This window comes from Cololabis saira, chromosome 8 (genome assembly GCF_033807715.1).
Source record: "Cololabis saira isolate AMF1-May2022 chromosome 8, fColSai1.1, whole genome shotgun sequence".
NCBI classification, from domain to species: Eukaryota; Metazoa; Chordata; class Actinopteri; order Beloniformes; family Belonidae; genus Cololabis; species Cololabis saira.
The window spans coordinates 29,484,757-29,502,813 of NC_084594.1; the positions used below are offsets into that span (position 1 = coordinate 29,484,757).

At 43.6% G+C, this 18,057-nt stretch overlaps 1 protein-coding gene across 5 annotated transcripts in view; it reads left to right on the top strand.

Annotated features, from left to right (window-relative positions):
- Window positions 1-18,057, top strand: part of foxp4 (forkhead box P4) — a 94,468-nt gene that overhangs the window by 23,636 nt on the left and 52,775 nt on the right. For 3 of the 5 annotated variants that reach the window (XM_061727645.1, XM_061727649.1, XM_061727647.1), the window contains exons 2-3: window positions 913-976; window positions 10,727-10,906. In XM_061727645.1, coding sequence (XP_061583629.1) covers window positions 10,736-10,906 — 171 coding nt within the window. In that variant the 5' untranslated portion in view covers window positions 913-976; window positions 10,727-10,735. The remainder of the gene's footprint in view (window positions 1-912; window positions 977-10,726; window positions 10,907-18,057) is intronic. The other 2 variants (XM_061727646.1, XM_061727648.1) reach the window with 1 other exon arrangement.

Here is an 18,057-nt window from a genome sequence, read left to right on the forward strand (position 1 = left end):
AACAAACATGGCGGATCTGAGAGTGAGATAGATTCATAGTTAAAAAGGTGGAGTTGAATTGGTATTTTTTTTATTCTCATTTTTATCGTTATCAGGATAAATGCCAGAAATTATCGTGATACATTTATTTGTCCATACCGCCCATCCCTAGTCAGCGCTTCTGATTAAAGAGGTGGAAGTCGATGCAACGACATGGTTTGCAAAATGACTGAGGGATGAGGAGATAATAGAAAAGGAGAGAAAGGGGAGTCAATCCTGCGGGTCCTGTTTGGTGGTGAGGGGCCCTTTAGGGGCCCCAGCGGAGACCTCCATTAGTGGAACGATCTGAGCCTGGGGGAGCTGGTACCGATGCGGCGCTTTCAAGGCAGGGACCGGTCCGTATTGCTCCTGACATTGATCCAGCGTTGAGCCGAAGCTGCAGGAAGGCTCTTTGCTCGTGAATAGGCCGAGCGGAGGAGTATTGATAAGGCAGAGTGGGCCGGCGGAGAGCCCACGCACACTGATGGTCATTTAGTTAAGGCAGACAGATCCATACAAACACCCCACAGCTGCCCTATGACACGTTAAATTGGTCTGTGCGTCTGCGAGGGTTAGTGTCTCATAGGACGTAATCCTCTTTGCGTTCTTCACTTCTTCTTGTTGGATGAACAGATCTACTGTGACTGGCTGGAAAGAAACAAAAAGAGGAAACAGAATCAGAGAGAGAGAGAGAGAGAGAAAAAAAAGAAATGTTGCCCAGGCCTAATTAGTCCGCTTTTATTGCTCTAAGACATCCCAAGCTTTTAATCTTTGCAGTGTTCTTACAGAAAAAAATGTTTAATATCAGACAGAATGTCTAAACTTCAGAGACAGGAGAGGGACACGAGGATGAAGGAGAGAAAAATGCCCATCTGTGCTTTTTCTTTCTTTTAGATCAAGACGCATTGAGAAGAAAACGCTGCCGAACAGTGTGTGTGCTTAGAGGAGTTGCATCCATGTGAGTGTTTACTTTTACAATATGTATTTTTTTTTTTTTTGCGGTTGTTGTGTTTGTACAGCATTAGCGGGTGAGTGCTTACAAACAAAACAGCTTGGGTCCTACTCCGTGCAGAAGCCATCAATTCTTAATGAGATAATAACACGCTAACACACTCGCAGCAGCAGCTCTGTTTACAAATGAAGACAAACCACAAACAAGACACAGACACACTGAGCCTTTCAGCTCTCTTCCCCCATCACTCTCTTTTTTTTTTTCTTCTCCTCTCTCTTCTCTGGCTGTAACTTTGTACTTTGGCCAAACTCTTTTGTGGATAACAGGTGGAGAACATCTTGATGGTGTGCGTTCGTCTGTGAGCCCGCCAAGTGTCTCCGTCTGATACACATGCACATATGCAATAATGAGACAGGCGCTATAATGTGGCCGCGGACCAGATTCCCTAATCAGAGAAGAATGCTGTCCATGGCATCCAGAGTTTTCCAGTGGAATCACGCATTCAGCCAGCCCGTTTCCTGCCCCGAGGTCTTCCTCAGTATGAGGAGATTAGGCGAGGGGAACCCTCCGTCTCGCTCTCCTTCTCCCCGCTGCTTCCATTGTCCCCCGTCTCCTCCTGGGCCACATCCCTTTTTCCCTCCTTTTCCTGCCCATTTCATCACTTCTTCTCTCCCACTTCCATCAGTCAGGGTTACTTAACGGGGACCGTTTCGAGTCCTCTTTACCTCTGCTGAGAGGAGCCGGGCTCCTTCTGGAGCGATAGCGGCACATGACTCATGTAGTGAGTCAGACCAATTCAGGCGCTATTGCTGAGGAAATGGTGCTGGATTAGGAGGGAAGGTGTCTTTCTCAGTCTGGTACAGGAAAACACACACATGCACACACGCACACACACACGCACACACAAATGCACATCTGCAGCTGAGTAAGAGTGAAAAAAAAATAAAAGCAAAACATCTGTGGTTCACTAAATCTCCAAATTAATGAATTCTTACTTGAGCTACAGAGCAACTTTAAACAAACCAAGAAAGAAGTTTAAAAAATTCACATTCAAATACTTTAACCTTGAAATCTCCCCTTGCCAAGGCACCAGCTCCTCTTTTTTCATCTGTTAAATGTTTGAGTGTTTGATAGTTTGAGGTCTATAGCAGAACCCGCCCGGGAATTAATGTCATTCATATGCCCTGCGGAAATTACTTTTGAAATGCATATAATCTAAAACATGCAAATGAGGCTGACTTTGTGCACCCTGTTTAATATGAATTATCATTTTGTGAATACCTATTATTACTGCGTACATTTCTCCAATTATATTGTTCTTTTTTGTCACTTTTGCATTGGGACACACATGAGCACGTCAGGAGCACCGAGAACGAACGCGCGCACACGCTTCGTCACATGCATGTGGGCACTCACTCACTCACTCATTCACTCACTCACTCACTCACTCACTCACGCATTCGCACGCGCTCACGCACAAACACGGAAATGTCTTTGTGATGGGTGTATTTAATGAGGAGTAATAACGATGGTAATGACCCAGTCCACTTGTCTCTCCCTCTGTTTCTGCACCTCCGTTGCCCACTGCCTGGCACGCAGCTGTTCGTTTGCATAAAGCTGATGAGAGAAATTTGTTAAAAGGCAAAAAAAAAAAAAAAAAGCCAGACTTTTTCAGATTCTGTACAAATTTACAACTCACAAAGTCCTTTAACACAAATGAAAATAACAAGGCGGAAAAACAAGTGTGCTCATCCAATTTTTATGAAGCAGCTGAAATATTGATGCGTTTTAAAAGTGAACAGTCCATGTTTAGTTTGTCTCTTCCTCTTCAGTTCTGGTGAAAAAGCACGGTTATTAATATCCTTGTCCAAGAGGCAGACATTTTTTTTCCTCTTTTCTCCTAAATTGAATTGAAGGCATCCCTTTTTCAAATGCATTACTCTATTAATTTATTTATACTATGCCATAAATTATTCTATTAATATTAGCATGTTCCAAATTAGTATGAACTCTCTCAATGTTCCGTCTACTTCTATTAATTAGCATGCTTGTCACTATAACAAAGATTTTTCTTTCCCTGATAAATTATAAAGAAGACATTTTTTAATACAATGGGAACTGCCTCGGAAATGATTAATATTTTAGTTGTGGTCTGTAAAACAAAAGTAAGGAGAAAAGAGCAAGAAGAACAGAAAACTAACAATAACATGGAATACATTATAGGCTGGCATTGGTATGCAACAGTGTTGGTTTTTATTGTGCTTCTCTAAAAGAAGAAGAAGAAGAAGGGGAAAAAAAGCAGCAGCGTTCCCGTGTGTGCTCACACATAACTGAAGGCTCAGGGATATCATCTTGTTTTAGCACTTTTGGATAGGATGTGAGTTAATTACCTTTGTAACAGCTTGGACCGAGTTCAAAAGTACTAAAATTCAATTAATTTGAGAACTGGACATGCTATCATTCTCTCTGCACGTCTCCTTTAAAGTCTGGCCTGTTTTTTCTTTGGACTTATTCAATTATATTTGATTAAACTCGCTCTGATCCAATCTATTAATTAACCAGAAAATGCAAAGTGCCCGACTTGAAAGCCGATGTATAAAATTATATCATGTCCACTTTGATATTTATTTATTTATATATATATATTGTATTTTTAACCAAAGTATTTTTAAACCCATTGTAACCTTTTATTATTAGACGTTGCTGTTGCTCATTTTCAGGTAATATTAAATCTGCTCATTTTATCTGCCTTGTAAAGCAAATTTCCATCAAAAATGATTTTTTTTTTTTTAACACCTAAAGCAACTATAGCAGATTTACGTCTCGATAAAACACACCTCCTTTTTCTGTTGGTTCCACAATTTTGTCTTTTAATAAAATATAAATTGTCCCATGTAATTAAATTTAGGGACCTGGTAATGTATTCAGCCGAGAAAATCGGCGTCAGGAGTGGATTGCTTTTTTGTTAAAATATTAACTGAATGAAATTCTACCTTCTTGGGGTTTTTTTTGTGCACCTGCACAGAAATGTGCACTCGTGTCTTTTGTCAATTGTGAAAAGATTTCAAACCCCAGCCTGTAATTGTGTTGGTGAGCGTGCATTTATGAATTCCAGGTCTGAGCTTCGTATAGGTGACATTTCCCACACACTGTTTGCACGTGTCACTCAAAAAAAGGAAAAATTAAATCTCACTGTAGTCCAGTCTGAGGTTAGTCTCCCCCCCCCCACCATCTATTTCACCTTCATGACATGTTTCCATTTCCCCACTGATGTCTTTTCCTGTGTTTTCCTCCAAAATCTCCCTTCTTTTCGCATGTCTTCCTCTGCCCCGCTCCGTCCCCAACCCCCCCCACAATGAAGGTCATTCTAATAAAGAGCTCTCATAGGACAGAGCTGCTAATTGCTCTGCAGCGCTCTAGCTGGTTTTAGATCCAAATAAAGGCACATGGCCTTTTTCAAATGATTCCCTCCTTCTCGTCCTGAATTCCTCCTCGATCCTCTTCCACCGAGTTAAATACATATTTGAAATATGAAATGTGTTTTCTGTCATATCCTGCTTTCGGCCTCTTCTATCGCTAAAGACAGAGGGAAGAGATGAAGGTGAGAGCTGGAATGTTTCACCTTCGTGATCACAGGAGGATTTCCTGCTTGCAAACAAGAGCACACACACACATGCACTCCTCTTCAGGAATGTATAACCCATGATTTCAAGTTCAGATAAATGAGGTGTGCATGAGGTCCGCTCCTTCTACAAATATCCGTGTGTATCTTTGTGTCTGTCTCCAGTATTTTGAACAGACAGCAGTCTGCAAGCTGGTAAATCACTTACTGCACTCTAAAAGAAGGGTCGAGGTGAAGGCAGGAGTGTATGTTTGCCCCGGTCATACACACATACGGAGCGATCTCATCGGTGCGGAATGTGATGTGTGTTTACCTATGGCTCCAGAACCCACCTGACCGAGGAAGGCTAATCTTTATGGACTCTGTAAACAGGGACTTTGTCTTCAGAGAACTGCAGGCAGCCAAGCAGACTCACAATTCACACATGCACGCGCACACGGGCGCACACGCCAAAGGCGAGGCAGGGTGTGTGTGTGTGTGTGTGTGTGTGTGTGTGTGTGTGTGAGGGATGGACATATATAACAGGTTACTGTACAGCAATACAGAGAAAAACATGCATGCGTGCCGAGACGACATGCGCAGGCCAATATCATATGAAACTTTCCGCCAATTAAATGCCATATGCGAGACGGTCTGGCAAAACTTAGGAACCGTTTACTTAACGATGGATTTTTCTTATCACTGCCACCCCTTTCTCCCAACTAAAACATCAGCTTCCTAACTGCACAGTGCACTGGAGGCCATACCTGTAGGGCAGCGCTGCTTATCCTACCTCTTCTCCTGGGTTGACGATACCCTTGGAAGCTAGTCAACCAGGCAGCCGGTCACAGATACCGGCTCACGTCTGACTGACTACCAGTCTGTGCGATAATAGAGTTCACCTGTTAGCACTGGAGCCGGGCCAGGGCAGCTGGAGACGCTGATCGTCAGTCCTTTACTGTTAGCGAGGGCTAGCAGCCAAAGTCACCCGGATCAGCGCTTTTAGTTGCTAAGTTTAAGTTCTGTCGGGGAAGTCTACCTGGCTGATATGATCTAGTATCCTGCTGCTGCACAGCAGTGGCCAGCTGCTGAGTAAAGGACCCAACTTGGATGGGGAAATGATGGAAAATGAATTCTTGCAGTGCTGCTTTTTTTTTCTTTGTATCGGCGAGCGTCTGCGCATGCTCGTGTGGGAATGCTTTCTGTCTTATTCTTGAGCTTTCCTTTGACCTCATTCTCTTTTATTGAAGCCAATGCACGTCAGCTCAGAAATGCCACGCAGATATCCCTCCTATTCTTTTTCTCTCTTTTTTTTATATCCTCTTTCTCCCTTTTGTCATCCCTCCAAAGTCAGCGAGTAGATACGATTGTTAAAGATATCTGGAACACGCAGACATACCCAGCAGCGCCATTAACTCAATAATATTTAGGTTTTTCTTTTCTTCCACATTTTGCATTGTTTCTAATATATTTACGCCTCGCAAAAAGAATTGCCAGCGTACTCGATTTGCTTCGAATTCATATGAATGTCACGATTTCAAGCAAAGGGGAAAACATTTTCTATATGACTGCATTTTTGCATTTACTGCAAGTTTTGAGTTCTCATAACATTTCTTGGCAGACAAAATATGTTCACATTAGTTTGCATGGGAAAGTAAAGACGGAGTGTTTAAGTGTTTAAGGATCTGCTCCATAAGTGCTGCGGGGCTATAGGCGAGATTTGATTGTGCAAGAACACCCACAGAAACATTCATGACAACAAAATATATCATAACTTTCTTTCCCGATGCACCCAGAATGCCACAAACTACGTGACCGTACACACCTAGATTTCTTGTAAATGACAGTATTTATACATTTCTCTCTTTCATGTTGCATTTGGCACATGTAGATTAAAGACGGGAGAAATGGAGACATAAGAGCACAGATCTGCCAGGTGGGAAATGGGTGTGTTTTCCGGATCGGGGTTGAATCAGATTCCCGCAGGGCAAGTGTCACAGTTTATTTAGCGGAGGAGTCTTTCCCAGATTGCAGAGAGAAAGTGTGAGAATGTGGACGTGTAACCCTTGTTTACCGAATTATGGTTACATGCGTCCCCCTGTCATAGTACACTGAGCGGCTGAGATTCTGTCATTTTTTTTCTTTTTATATATATATATATATATATATATATATATATATATATATATATATATATATATATATATATATATATATATATATATATATATATATATATATATATATATATATATATATATATATATATATATATATATATATATATATATATATATATATATATGTGTATATGTATGTATGTGGCTGTTAGTTATAATTGAATAAAGTTCCACTGAGTGTAACAGTTACCCCAATATTTTATGATTCAACAGTCGCTCATTTTCAACAGAGGTTTCTCAAAATTCTGGTTCCTGATTACAAAACAGGTTGGAGTTCCCGCTTCCTTGATACTCTCTTTCTAGAAGAGCGTTTCTCTTGCTCGCAAATATTGATTGAACTATCAGAGATCATAAGGATAACCTATGTGGATTCTATTTCAGGGTGATGACTTTCATGTTTTCCTGGGCTGAACCTGCCCCTATATCCAGAGGGGGGAAGACAGCAAGCAGAGTGCAGGAGAGATAATTCAATAGTCAGATGAAAGTAGATGGATGATGGAGTGTAGATACTGGTGCAGACATTTTTTTTCCCTAACCCCCCCCCTCCCTCCCTCCCCCCCCCTCCCTCCGCCTCCCACCCTTATTCCCTCAGTTCTTTGCCTAATAAGCAGCGTTCCTGTGAGCTGATGCAAGGCGGAGGAAACAGAACAGGCGTTCTGGGACTGCTGGAAATATTCCCACATGAGGCATAACATGATAAAGACTTATTATCTCACTAAGCTGCTGTAAACACAGATGCACACATAAATGCACACTGTACACAACTCAATCCCTCCCACCACCACCACCACACACACACACAAACACACACACACACGCACAAACGCGCAGAAAGTGAAAGTGGTCCGGCTTTAGCGTTTCTGACGAGCAGTGACCAGGAGGAATCTGACAGAGCCAATCCCTCGAACAAAGCCTGAGAGGCAGCCGTGGTGAGCCAGCTCACTGGGCATTTGGCTCGGCTTGTTTGAACTCCACACACCCAGAGCGGTGTGAAGGAAGAGAGAAAAGAGTTTTAGGGGCTGATTATTATTAGTGCAAAATTTTTTTTCAGGAACATCTGAGTAAGACGCATGTCTTAACAGGACTCATCCCAACTGCTCTCCGCTCATCAATCACAGCTAGACGCACACACATAAACATTTGCAACCCAGCATTCGCAGTGAGCTAATCCGCTACAGTACAAAGGAGGGGTGCCAGCCTCTTAGACAAACACACACACACACGTATACATACGCCGGAGTCATCAGAAACATGTTGAGTCCCATTTCCCCTTCTTCATCCCAATTAAAAGGCAAAAGAAGCCTTTTATTTCCCTCTCCTCCAAACGCATTCTTTATCTTCTCTGATCTGTGCCCCTCCCTCAGTCAGTCCCCTCGGGGTAGTGGGAATGTCTTTCCCCACACACTCTCAGGTCAGGGGTTCACTTTGAGAGGGTTGGAGCATGTAAGAAGATTGAGAGTACGAGAAAAAGACGTACAGAAAGTGTGAGCGGCGGGTTGGGGCAGGCCTCCACATGGCCAGCTCCTCTTCACTCCCAGAAGCACGTAAACCCTAAAGATCTGTGTGTGTATGAAAGAGAGTGTACGTGTGTGTGTGCATCATAACCGTAATCAGAGACTTGGTGGTAGATTTATGCCCCTGCCTTTTTCTCGACCTCCATTACACCAGCTTATATACACCCATTACAGGATATGACAGAGTACACACCCTTTAGACGAGCATACCACCACACTGCCTGAGTGAGGCAGGAGGGCATGCGCGCTCGTCTTTTACACACTCCGCACTTTCCCATTAGGTCCTTGTCCCCCTGCAAGTCCTGTCTCCCCGGTCGATCTTTATCTCTCTTCCCCTCATTGCTAATAAGGTCAATGAGAAAGAGTAAAAAGCAGATGGGTGAACAGTACATTACAGCACCGGCGCTGCGCGGTGTGGGCTCGATAGCTGCGCCCGGTGATTCATGCTTAGTGAAATGTGCGATGATGTGAAGAGTTTCTACTGCAGTGCAAAGTCAGTGGAGTGTGTGGCAAGATCTGTCGATCAGTCAGCACTATGCCTTTGCTCCATAATATTACCTCAGGGAGCAGTTTGAGCCATCAGGGGTCTGGACGAAGGAGGGAAGACATCGGAGGAGGGAGGGAGGGAGGAAGCAGGAATAAGAGGAGGAGTCTGGCTGGAGATTAAGTGACTGGCTTTAAATGTCACAATAACGCTCTGCTTCTCACTCCTAAAATCGGATGGGTGCCAGGGGGGAGATAGTGGAGAGTCAATGGGGAGGAAAAATATTGCAGCAAGATTTGTGGTTTTCAAGCGACGTGGCTTGTTAGAGAGAAGCTTTGTCACCTGAAGTTTCACAAATGGTGTCACCGCGACGTCCTCAAAGTTGCTACTCAGGAACTTCTTGTTCTTCAAGCGATTAAAAGTTAAAAATCTATTAGCACAAAGTCATGAACTTTTTATGAAGTGCGTGTAAATTGGGAGCATGAAAACCAAAGCATAATGTTTGCCTGTTGTGAGCACATCATCTGAAAACACATTACGTGGCCCTAAAGCATAATACCGCATAACAAATTTGTGCTCATTTCCCATATTTCACACCAGGTTTGTTCAGATTCCACCGCAAAACAACTGGAACTGATTCAAAAGCAGAACATGTACCATCTCAGGAACCTAGAAAATATCATGTCAGCTGTCTGCTTGAAGTGGATACCACTTCAGTGAGAGAATACCTCTGTGATTTGAGTGAACAGGCCCTTTTAACAAGCACACACCGGCCCTTTTCGCCTGCACATGTTGGCATCCCGCACACACACACACACACACCAACGTGCTCAGGTCCCTGACCGTTTGCGAGCATCTGGCAGCATTCCATTAACAAAGCCACCAGCGATCTCTCACACTCTCACCTGCTGTCAGCGTCTCCAAAAAAAATGTACACACATACACACACATACGCACAAACACTCTCAGGTTCACCTGCTATTGCCTCAGAGGAAAAGAAAAGTTAGATTCTCTCATGAAATGGCTTTTATTGTTTCCCCAGAAGGCATGGGTTGTACGCCTCTGAAAAAACACAGAGCTCGCGCTCAGGCGGCGGGTGGAATGCCTCGATGGCGTTTTGTGTACCAAGTCTGGGTTTGCTGAAATGAAAGCCGCAGAACTTTCCCCTTTTAAAGGTATGCACTTGCGTGAGTTAATTTCTAAAACTGGATGAGGCAGAAAGACGAGATTGAGCTCGTCATTAAGAGTTCACAGCCTGCGTGCTTGCATGAAGGTTTGTTTTGTTTTGTATTAGCGAGCTTGTGTGTTACGAGCTCCGCATGGGTACGTGTGTGCCTCTGTCTCCTCTCCCACGCTCGGGCTCCTAACGATGGCAAATGCTCCTGTGTGTTTGCGAGGCGTTGTTTCTCAAAAAACAACAACACATCCAGGAACGGCTCGTTTTGTTCGGGTTTTGTGGAAGGAACACGCTCTAATTAGAGAGGCCTTCTGAAGGTGCATCAAACGGATCTCTCTCAAAGACCAACCTGCTCCTGGCTCACACACGGCGCACACATGCCACCTCTGATTAATGGAGAAATGTGTGTGTTATTTAAGTATATAGCAGAGTATTAGCAGCCTTGTCAGTTTAGATTTGCTGCTCATCTGATCTTTATCCATGTGCGTTCTCCTGTACACACACACACACACACACACACACACATGCAGGCAGGGAACTTTTCAGTTATGTTGCTTTGTGGCCTTTTGGGCTCATTTTTATATTTATGGTTCACAGCTGAAAGTGCTTTTTTTTTAAGAATCAAACTGCGTGCACATACACACAAATTCATGTTAACATACACACACAAACCAGGCCACTTTCTACCTCTTCTTCGGTTTACTTTTTTACCTTATTACCTCATTTATTCAATCAAACGAGAGCAGGGAACTAATGTTCACCCTGTCCTGACTCTTCCCGCCGCTCTCCTTTGCTCCCAGGTGCCAGTGATGATGGTGGAATCAGCTTCTGAGACCATTCGAACGACACCGTCCAACCAGAATGGAGTCAGCAGCCTCAGCAGCCAATCAGACGGAGGGGGAGGCAGAGAGGGTGGGTCCAACGGAGACACTAATGGAGAGATCAGCCCGGTTGATTTACTGCACCTGCAGCAGCAACAGGTGTGTGCTTCTGTGTCCATGTTATGCATGCATTTAACTATACTCACCAATATGTTTTGCAACACGTCCCTCTTGTGCAACCCTTGAGCATATGAGCAACACTTTACGTGGAACGGTACGCACGCACCAGGCCGTTATGTAAGACCCTCCGTTGAGCCGTACCGGCAACTGTCAGTCTTGCCTGTGCAAGAAGTGAAAAAGTCTGGCAGGTTGGCTTGGTGCTTTAATTATCCACGGCTCACTAGTGCCAGCTAATCCCACCGGGACGCACTTCGCCATAGGAATTCATACACAAGAGGTTCCCACTGATATATTATTACATGAAAACAGGAGGAAGTACCTGCTGGAATGAAATAACCCAGCTTCACACTCTTGAACTGGCGAGCGCACGCACCGTGTAGGACCTGGACGCATGATGAGTTTGAATGCATCACAGTTCTGAGAGTAGGCCCCTTGTTTACAGTATATTTGTCTAATTATTTTTTTCACTGATTCATGGTTTTTGCTTTCGTTCAACACATCAGCAGATCTGCTTTTTATCTCCTGTGTATCATATTCGTATCCTCTTGCTCACATGCCCTCTCTCACACACACACATACACACTCAAACCGCTTCAACTGGAATTTCGACACTTTTCCTGGAACTTATTGGATGAAATTCTTCATTGTATTAACCATTCCCCTTAAAAAAAATACTTGGGAATTGGACCTTCACCCGGACCCCACACACACCGACACAGAGCACGTCAAAATATTAGTATTTTTTTTCCTCCTGCCCAGACGTCTCTATGTTAGTCATTTGTACATAACTGGACAAAAATGTCTGCTTGGCGACTACTGATGGAAACCTGCTGATTCATGTTTTTCAATCAATGATGTGGCATCCTGTGAGAGATGACACGCATTTACTGATTGTTGCAGTCCTCCCGTTCAGTTGTTTAACACGTTAAGGGCAGATATGGGATTGATAACACGAATCCCACCATGGCGGAAGGTCACTGTGAGGTTTGGCTCCTTCCACACTAACGGAGTCTCAAGTTAAGGAAACCGGGAGGCAAAAAAAAAACCCTGGGTTTCCTCCCTGCTGCTAAAATTATTCCCCCTAATTATAATGACGGCGCCTTAGGTGAATGAAGAACACTCGGAGCCCTTCACTCCTGTCCTGCTCTCCCTCCTCCTTCCCCTGACTGCTTCCTCACCCTGCTTCCTCAGCAACCTTCAGCCGAGGACACACACATGCACAAATGCACACGTATTAACACCAAACTTCTGGCTCATACAAAGCAGGTCTTTATTCTCTGGGACTTCTCCATGCTCTCCATGTTTTTGCACCTGTGTGTGTGCTTCTAGGTGTGTGTGAGTGTGTGTGTGTGCTTGCTGGTATTTCCTCTCTTGAGCGGGTTACCAACCACAAGCATAGCTCCTTCTCTCTTTCCATCTTGTTCTCTCTTCCTCTCCCTTACTGGACTTTCTTTTTCCTTCCATCCACTGTAGAGCATGAAAGACAAGCACAACCTTTCCTCCAGATCCCCACACTCGCTCCACAAAGTGTTCAAAGCGTCCACATTAATCTGCTAGTACACACTCACTGCAGTTCTTTGGGCTGCTGATATGAGTCGTAATGAGTTGTCTGAATTGTTGACATTGTTAATTCGTTTTGTTCCTCTCTCTCTCCCTTCTGAGGATATTACTGAATCTTGCATTTTGCTCTGCATATAATCACAGCGTTGGTCTGTATAGGTACGCTTTCAATTGCATTTATACCCACCTGGCACACAGTGGCTGCTCTGACTGACTTTTTTATTTTTACTTTTTTTGTATAACGTCAAACATGAACGATGAATGAGGAATTAGTATACAAAATATGTTAAATCTAGCACGGCAAAGGGTCCATTCCTTCTCCTTTCGTATTGCTTGTCAACTATAAGGGGTAAAAGTAACAAAAGTAACATAAGTAAAATGAAATGATTAAAATAGAGGTGAGAAAGAGTGAGCGATTCAAATGGAGCTAGACTGAAAGCAGCAGTGATAAACTGTGTGATTTGATAAATTTAAGTCTTATTTGACTGAAACAGTGGTGGAGTTGTCAAAACAAAGCCATATTTTAACATTCCTAACACATTAATCATTTCAAGGAGAAGCCCTCAAGGGTGAAAGTAACAAAAATAATTGAAAAATGAAGTGATGAAAATGCTTGCAAATTAACAATATAAGGAGAGAAAATCGAAGCAAATTGAAAAATAGAGTGATAAATTATCCGTTGATTTGATGAACTTCACTGACATTTGAAACTGTTGTTCTGATAATCACTGCTCATTTAATTTTTGCATTATAACAGTCACAGTCACAGTTAATTTGACCAAGACGTCTAATTTCTGTGACTTCCTCTCTGAAGGAGTACGAAGCAGAAAACCACAGCCGCGAAGTAAAACTCGGTCGGTAGCTGAAGTTCACGGGCACGGCGAAGTCTGCCTTTGCAGCCGAGCACGAGCGCAAGGGAAGCAAAACGCTTTCATTTATAAAATCACACGACAATTCATCACTGCTCTTTTCAGGTTACCTACGTTGTAAATGCTCTAGTTTTTCAATTCCCATGAATTTTTATCACCTCTGTTTCCAAATCACATGCTTTTTTTTTTTTTTTACATCATTTAATTTTTGTTACTTTCACGCCATCGTGTAGAACAGGTTTTATGATGAGAGGAGAGCAAGTGAAGCCCGTTTTTTTTAGCTAAGCTCTGTCAAGTTCAAATTTACCAGTAAAAATACATTCATTTTAATTAAGTCATGAATCAATTCTGCATATTCTAAAACTGAACATACAGAAAATGTTCTGACTTTTATCATGGGGTGCTGCTGCATTATAACCCCCACGGTTCCGGTCTCAGCCAGATGGACACGAAGCACGCCTGACGGTTTCTCCCTCGAATTTGCATGATCTCACATAACTTTGAAGAATCCACCAGACCCGAGCCGTTAACGGACGTCGAACTCAGGGAAAACGGATGAATTCACACACCAACCTAGTCAGATTTAGGTCAGCAGATTAGTTCTGGCCTCTTGGTGGCTGTTGGACGTTGGTAAGGACTGGAACTTGACGTTAATCACTTCTTCCTCCGGTGCGCTTTCTGGAGGACTCAACCCAGGGACTTAAAACTTGCACAGTTCCACATTGTGTTTATGCTGAATTATTTAATATTTAAGAATATTCACATTACTTTTGAAGTATGAATGTGATCACTTTAAAATTGCACAATGTTAATAGTAATTTTCGGGGAAAAAATAACTATAATTTGACTTTTTTGCTCGGTCCAACTATCAGTTAATTTCCCATTTCTTACAGTTTTTGGAACATTATTAAATGCCTCAACAATTATACTGAAATCTGGTGAGAAATTGCTGTAAGTGTTGGAGGGCAGTGATTTTCATCCATTAATCCATCGCATTTCCAGTTAAAGTGATCTCGCTGAGGCGGCGCTGGGTGGCCGTGCAGGCTTCTCATTCAGTCAGAGCCGCCACCTTAATGCCTCGGATGTTCCTCCTCTTCCTCTTGGTCATTCTTCCTCCACGCTTGAGCCTCTCACCTGAAGGTGTTGTGCAGACCACTGTTTGTGCTTAAACACCATGCCGCTGCGCACTGGAGCAGAAACGACACACCGGCCCTCTCGCACACGCTGACACACAGAACTCCTGACAGCGCTGTGTTGTCAGAACACAAAGCCATCTTTTCCTTGGGGCCCTTGGGAGCCCGAGAGAAATCTCAGCCATCAGACCGCACAAACTGGTCTCTCTCCTTTTCATAGATAGATAGATAGATAGATAGATAGATAGATAGATAGATAGATAGATAGATAGATAGATAGATAGATAGATAGATAGATAGATAGATAGATAGTAGGGCTGTTCGATTAATCGATTTTAAATCGTAATTTTAATGTAATTAAAACGATGTTAAAACGTGAAACTCGTAAAATCGATTTTTCACTTTTTTTTTTTTTTTACCTCGTCTGCACACATATTAATGATGGATGGAAATACCTCTCAATACCTGTGACAAGTGCCCCATCGGAGAGGCTCTTTAGTGCATTATTATTTAGCATGCAAAGGCCCAGTTTAGTTTAATTAGAAAATGTCTTGTTTTATTTAATTGGAAATATAACTTACTGTATGTTTGCAAGTGCTGATTTGCTGATTTTTTTTTCCAGAGATAAAACTTTATATTTTATTATATTTTTTTAAACTTTTTTTCAACTTATTTTACAGAGTTTTGCACTTTATTCATTAATTTTTGGTTTAATAAGAGCAAAGTTTGCACTTAAAGCCCAATGAGGCAAATGTTCAATAAAAAAAAAGCATATTTGAAATAATTTCTTTGCCTTTTGTCAATTCACAAAATAATCGTAATCGAAAATCGGATTTTGAGAGAAAAAATCGAGATTTTATTTTTGGGCAAAATGGAACAGCCCTAATAGATAGATACTGTAGATGAGTTGGTGGGTAGGGGAGGGAAGATGGGGTTCCTGGGAACAAGCCTAGTTGAAGGAAATGAAGGTAAAAAGACAGGCGAAGAGGCATCGTGGAGGGGTGGGTGGGGGGGGGATTGGGGGGGCATTTGTTGGCTGGAAAGAAGAAACAGAGGGATGAGGGAGGGGTGTAAAGCTGAGACGTGTCAGAAAAGGGCGCCTGGGCCTCCCTGTGGAATGTGGCCTGTCTGCCTCCCCAGAAAGAACAGAGCTGGAAAGAGGGAAGACAGAGAGAGGGAAGAAAGTGTGTGTGTGTGTGGGGGGGTTGAGGGGTGAAGACCAGGTTTGCCCCATCATCGGTGGGGGAGGAGGGGGAAAAACAACCAGCAGAGTCGGAGGCGGCAGGAGAAGAAGTTGAAAAGTGAGAGTGGTGGAGAGCGCGCACGGCCCTGTTGAGGTGCTGGGTGTGGACGTGAAATGATGCATGGCAGAGGAGAAATGTAAGCAGGATAAATCCTAACAAACCTCAGAAGTGTGTGTGTGTGTGTGTGTGTGTGTGTGTGTGTGAGTGTGCGGCTGGGTGGCTGGGTGGAGGGTGCTCTGACGAGAACCAGGTGTCTTCAGTTCTCTGTGTCTTTAAGTCTCTCCTACCTTCCTTTTATTATTATTAGTTATTTGCAGGATGTGAGTTTAAACTGAAAGCGTTGCCACTCCCCGCCTTTTGTTTGCTCTCGCCCGTTTCTGTCTCCTCCCGCTTTTCTTCTTTACCATCAGTTAATTGCCTCTTGTGATCCAGCAGCCGTGGTAGTAGGAGCTGCTGGTGATGAGAGGAAGGGAGGGACAGTAGGATGGGAGAGGACAGGCGAGGGCCAGAGAGGTACCGTTTCCTCCAGAGAGTCCCCCTCATCAGTCGGCTGAACCAGCCAGAGACGCCTCTCTTTTCCTTCTCAGCTCCTGTCTCTTTCCCTGCCGTCCCACTCTTCCACGCAAATAGAGAGTGAGAAGCAGACTGCAGCAGTCGGTCTCCCTTCCCCGGGGATTTAAAAGGAACATTGGTTGAGAAAAAGGCAGTTTTAGAAATTGGTTTAGAGTTTCGATCTTCTCTCCCATTTGTCATGTTCTAGTCCCCCCCGCCGGTGTTTCTTTGGCTTCGCTCTCTTATGTGTCCACTCGCTACTCTCCCCCTCTCCCACGCACACACACTCACACACACACGGGCAGTTACACACATATAAGTTAATGAAGAGTGTAATTAAGAAGCCGCAATGATGACTGGAGATCAGGGGGAACTGATAGAGATCTCACATATACACAAACACTGATGAATGATAGCGGCGTTGTGTGCACGCGTGATGCAAGAGTTGCATTTGTCGAGTGCTTCTACGCACCGGCGCGTGCATGCGTGCACGCCAGCAGATGGTGAAAGATGTTGGATGATTGAGATAAGGTACGGCTTCCTGTTAGATCGGGCTACACTCAGTGATTGCGGCCCATGCGGACGGAGGCGGTGGATGTTTTGAATGTGATTCTCTGGCTTTGCTAAATTATGGGAGGTGAATGTTGGTCACTGGGACAGTTATGTCTCGTTTGACCTCCAGCTCTCCAACGAGTTCATTCTCAGGTCAAGAGTGGAGATAAAGGTGCAGAGAAGATAGAGGTGAAGGGGGGGGGTAAAAAGGGAACTGAAAAGAAAATACATTTTCCAGATCCAGTGAGATTAATGATATTAAATCAGACGTATCTGGTTTGCGTGAGTACGCTGCGTACGAGCCTTCTGTCGGTCTGTCCGTTTGGCTGTCATGTGTACCGGCCACTAAATCAGTGCCGGGCCTCTTTCTGAGTGCTGTCACCTCCTAAAAGCTTTCCCTCGCTCTGGGCCAGGCCATCCTCTTTATGCGTGGGGTCGGCAGAGTGCACAGGTCACGGGAGGTCACGCTCAGACAGAGGAGGGGGAAGTGAGGTTGCCCAGCATCACAGAACACCCACTGCTGTAACCGTAGCGATACAAAGAAACCTATAGAATACCAACTTCCTCAAACTCACCAGCAGCTTCCTTTATCTTCCTGGTCTCACTTTTGCTTTCTCGTTGCTTTTCCTGTCTATCTCTCATTTAAATCAACTTATGTCATAAATTTCATTTAGTTCTTCTTTCTGAATATTTACATATTAACACTTTCTACATCTTATGTACTTTTCAATGTTTCTTCACCTGGGATGTGTAGACACGATCCAAGGAACTCACTTGCGTAGGAAACCGTATTGGTGCGTAATGACTTTCACCTGGCTTCCTATTTTTTCTTCACATATTGAGACCTAATTCTGAGATGTTGAGATGTCGTATTTATGAGCGCCCATAAAACTCTCTCTTTTTTTTTTGTTTTACTGCTTTTTCCACCCAGGCTGTTGAATGGTGGAGAATCTGCCGAGCGTGAGCTGGAGAGCAGATCTTCGTTTGCACAACCAATGTCTTTTCAGCACTTTTTTTTTTTTAATTTTGTTTCCCCGCTTTATGATTTTCATTCCGTCTAATTGCCGGTGATTGGCCACCCATTTTTTTTTTGGCAACGTATCTAAAGCCTGTAGCCAATTTAAACTCCATAACCCCTTTAACAGTTATGTCTTTTTTTTTAATCGAAAGTGAGCTGGAAGTGTTGTAGTGGAGAAGCAGGCGCACAGAAGACATGGTCC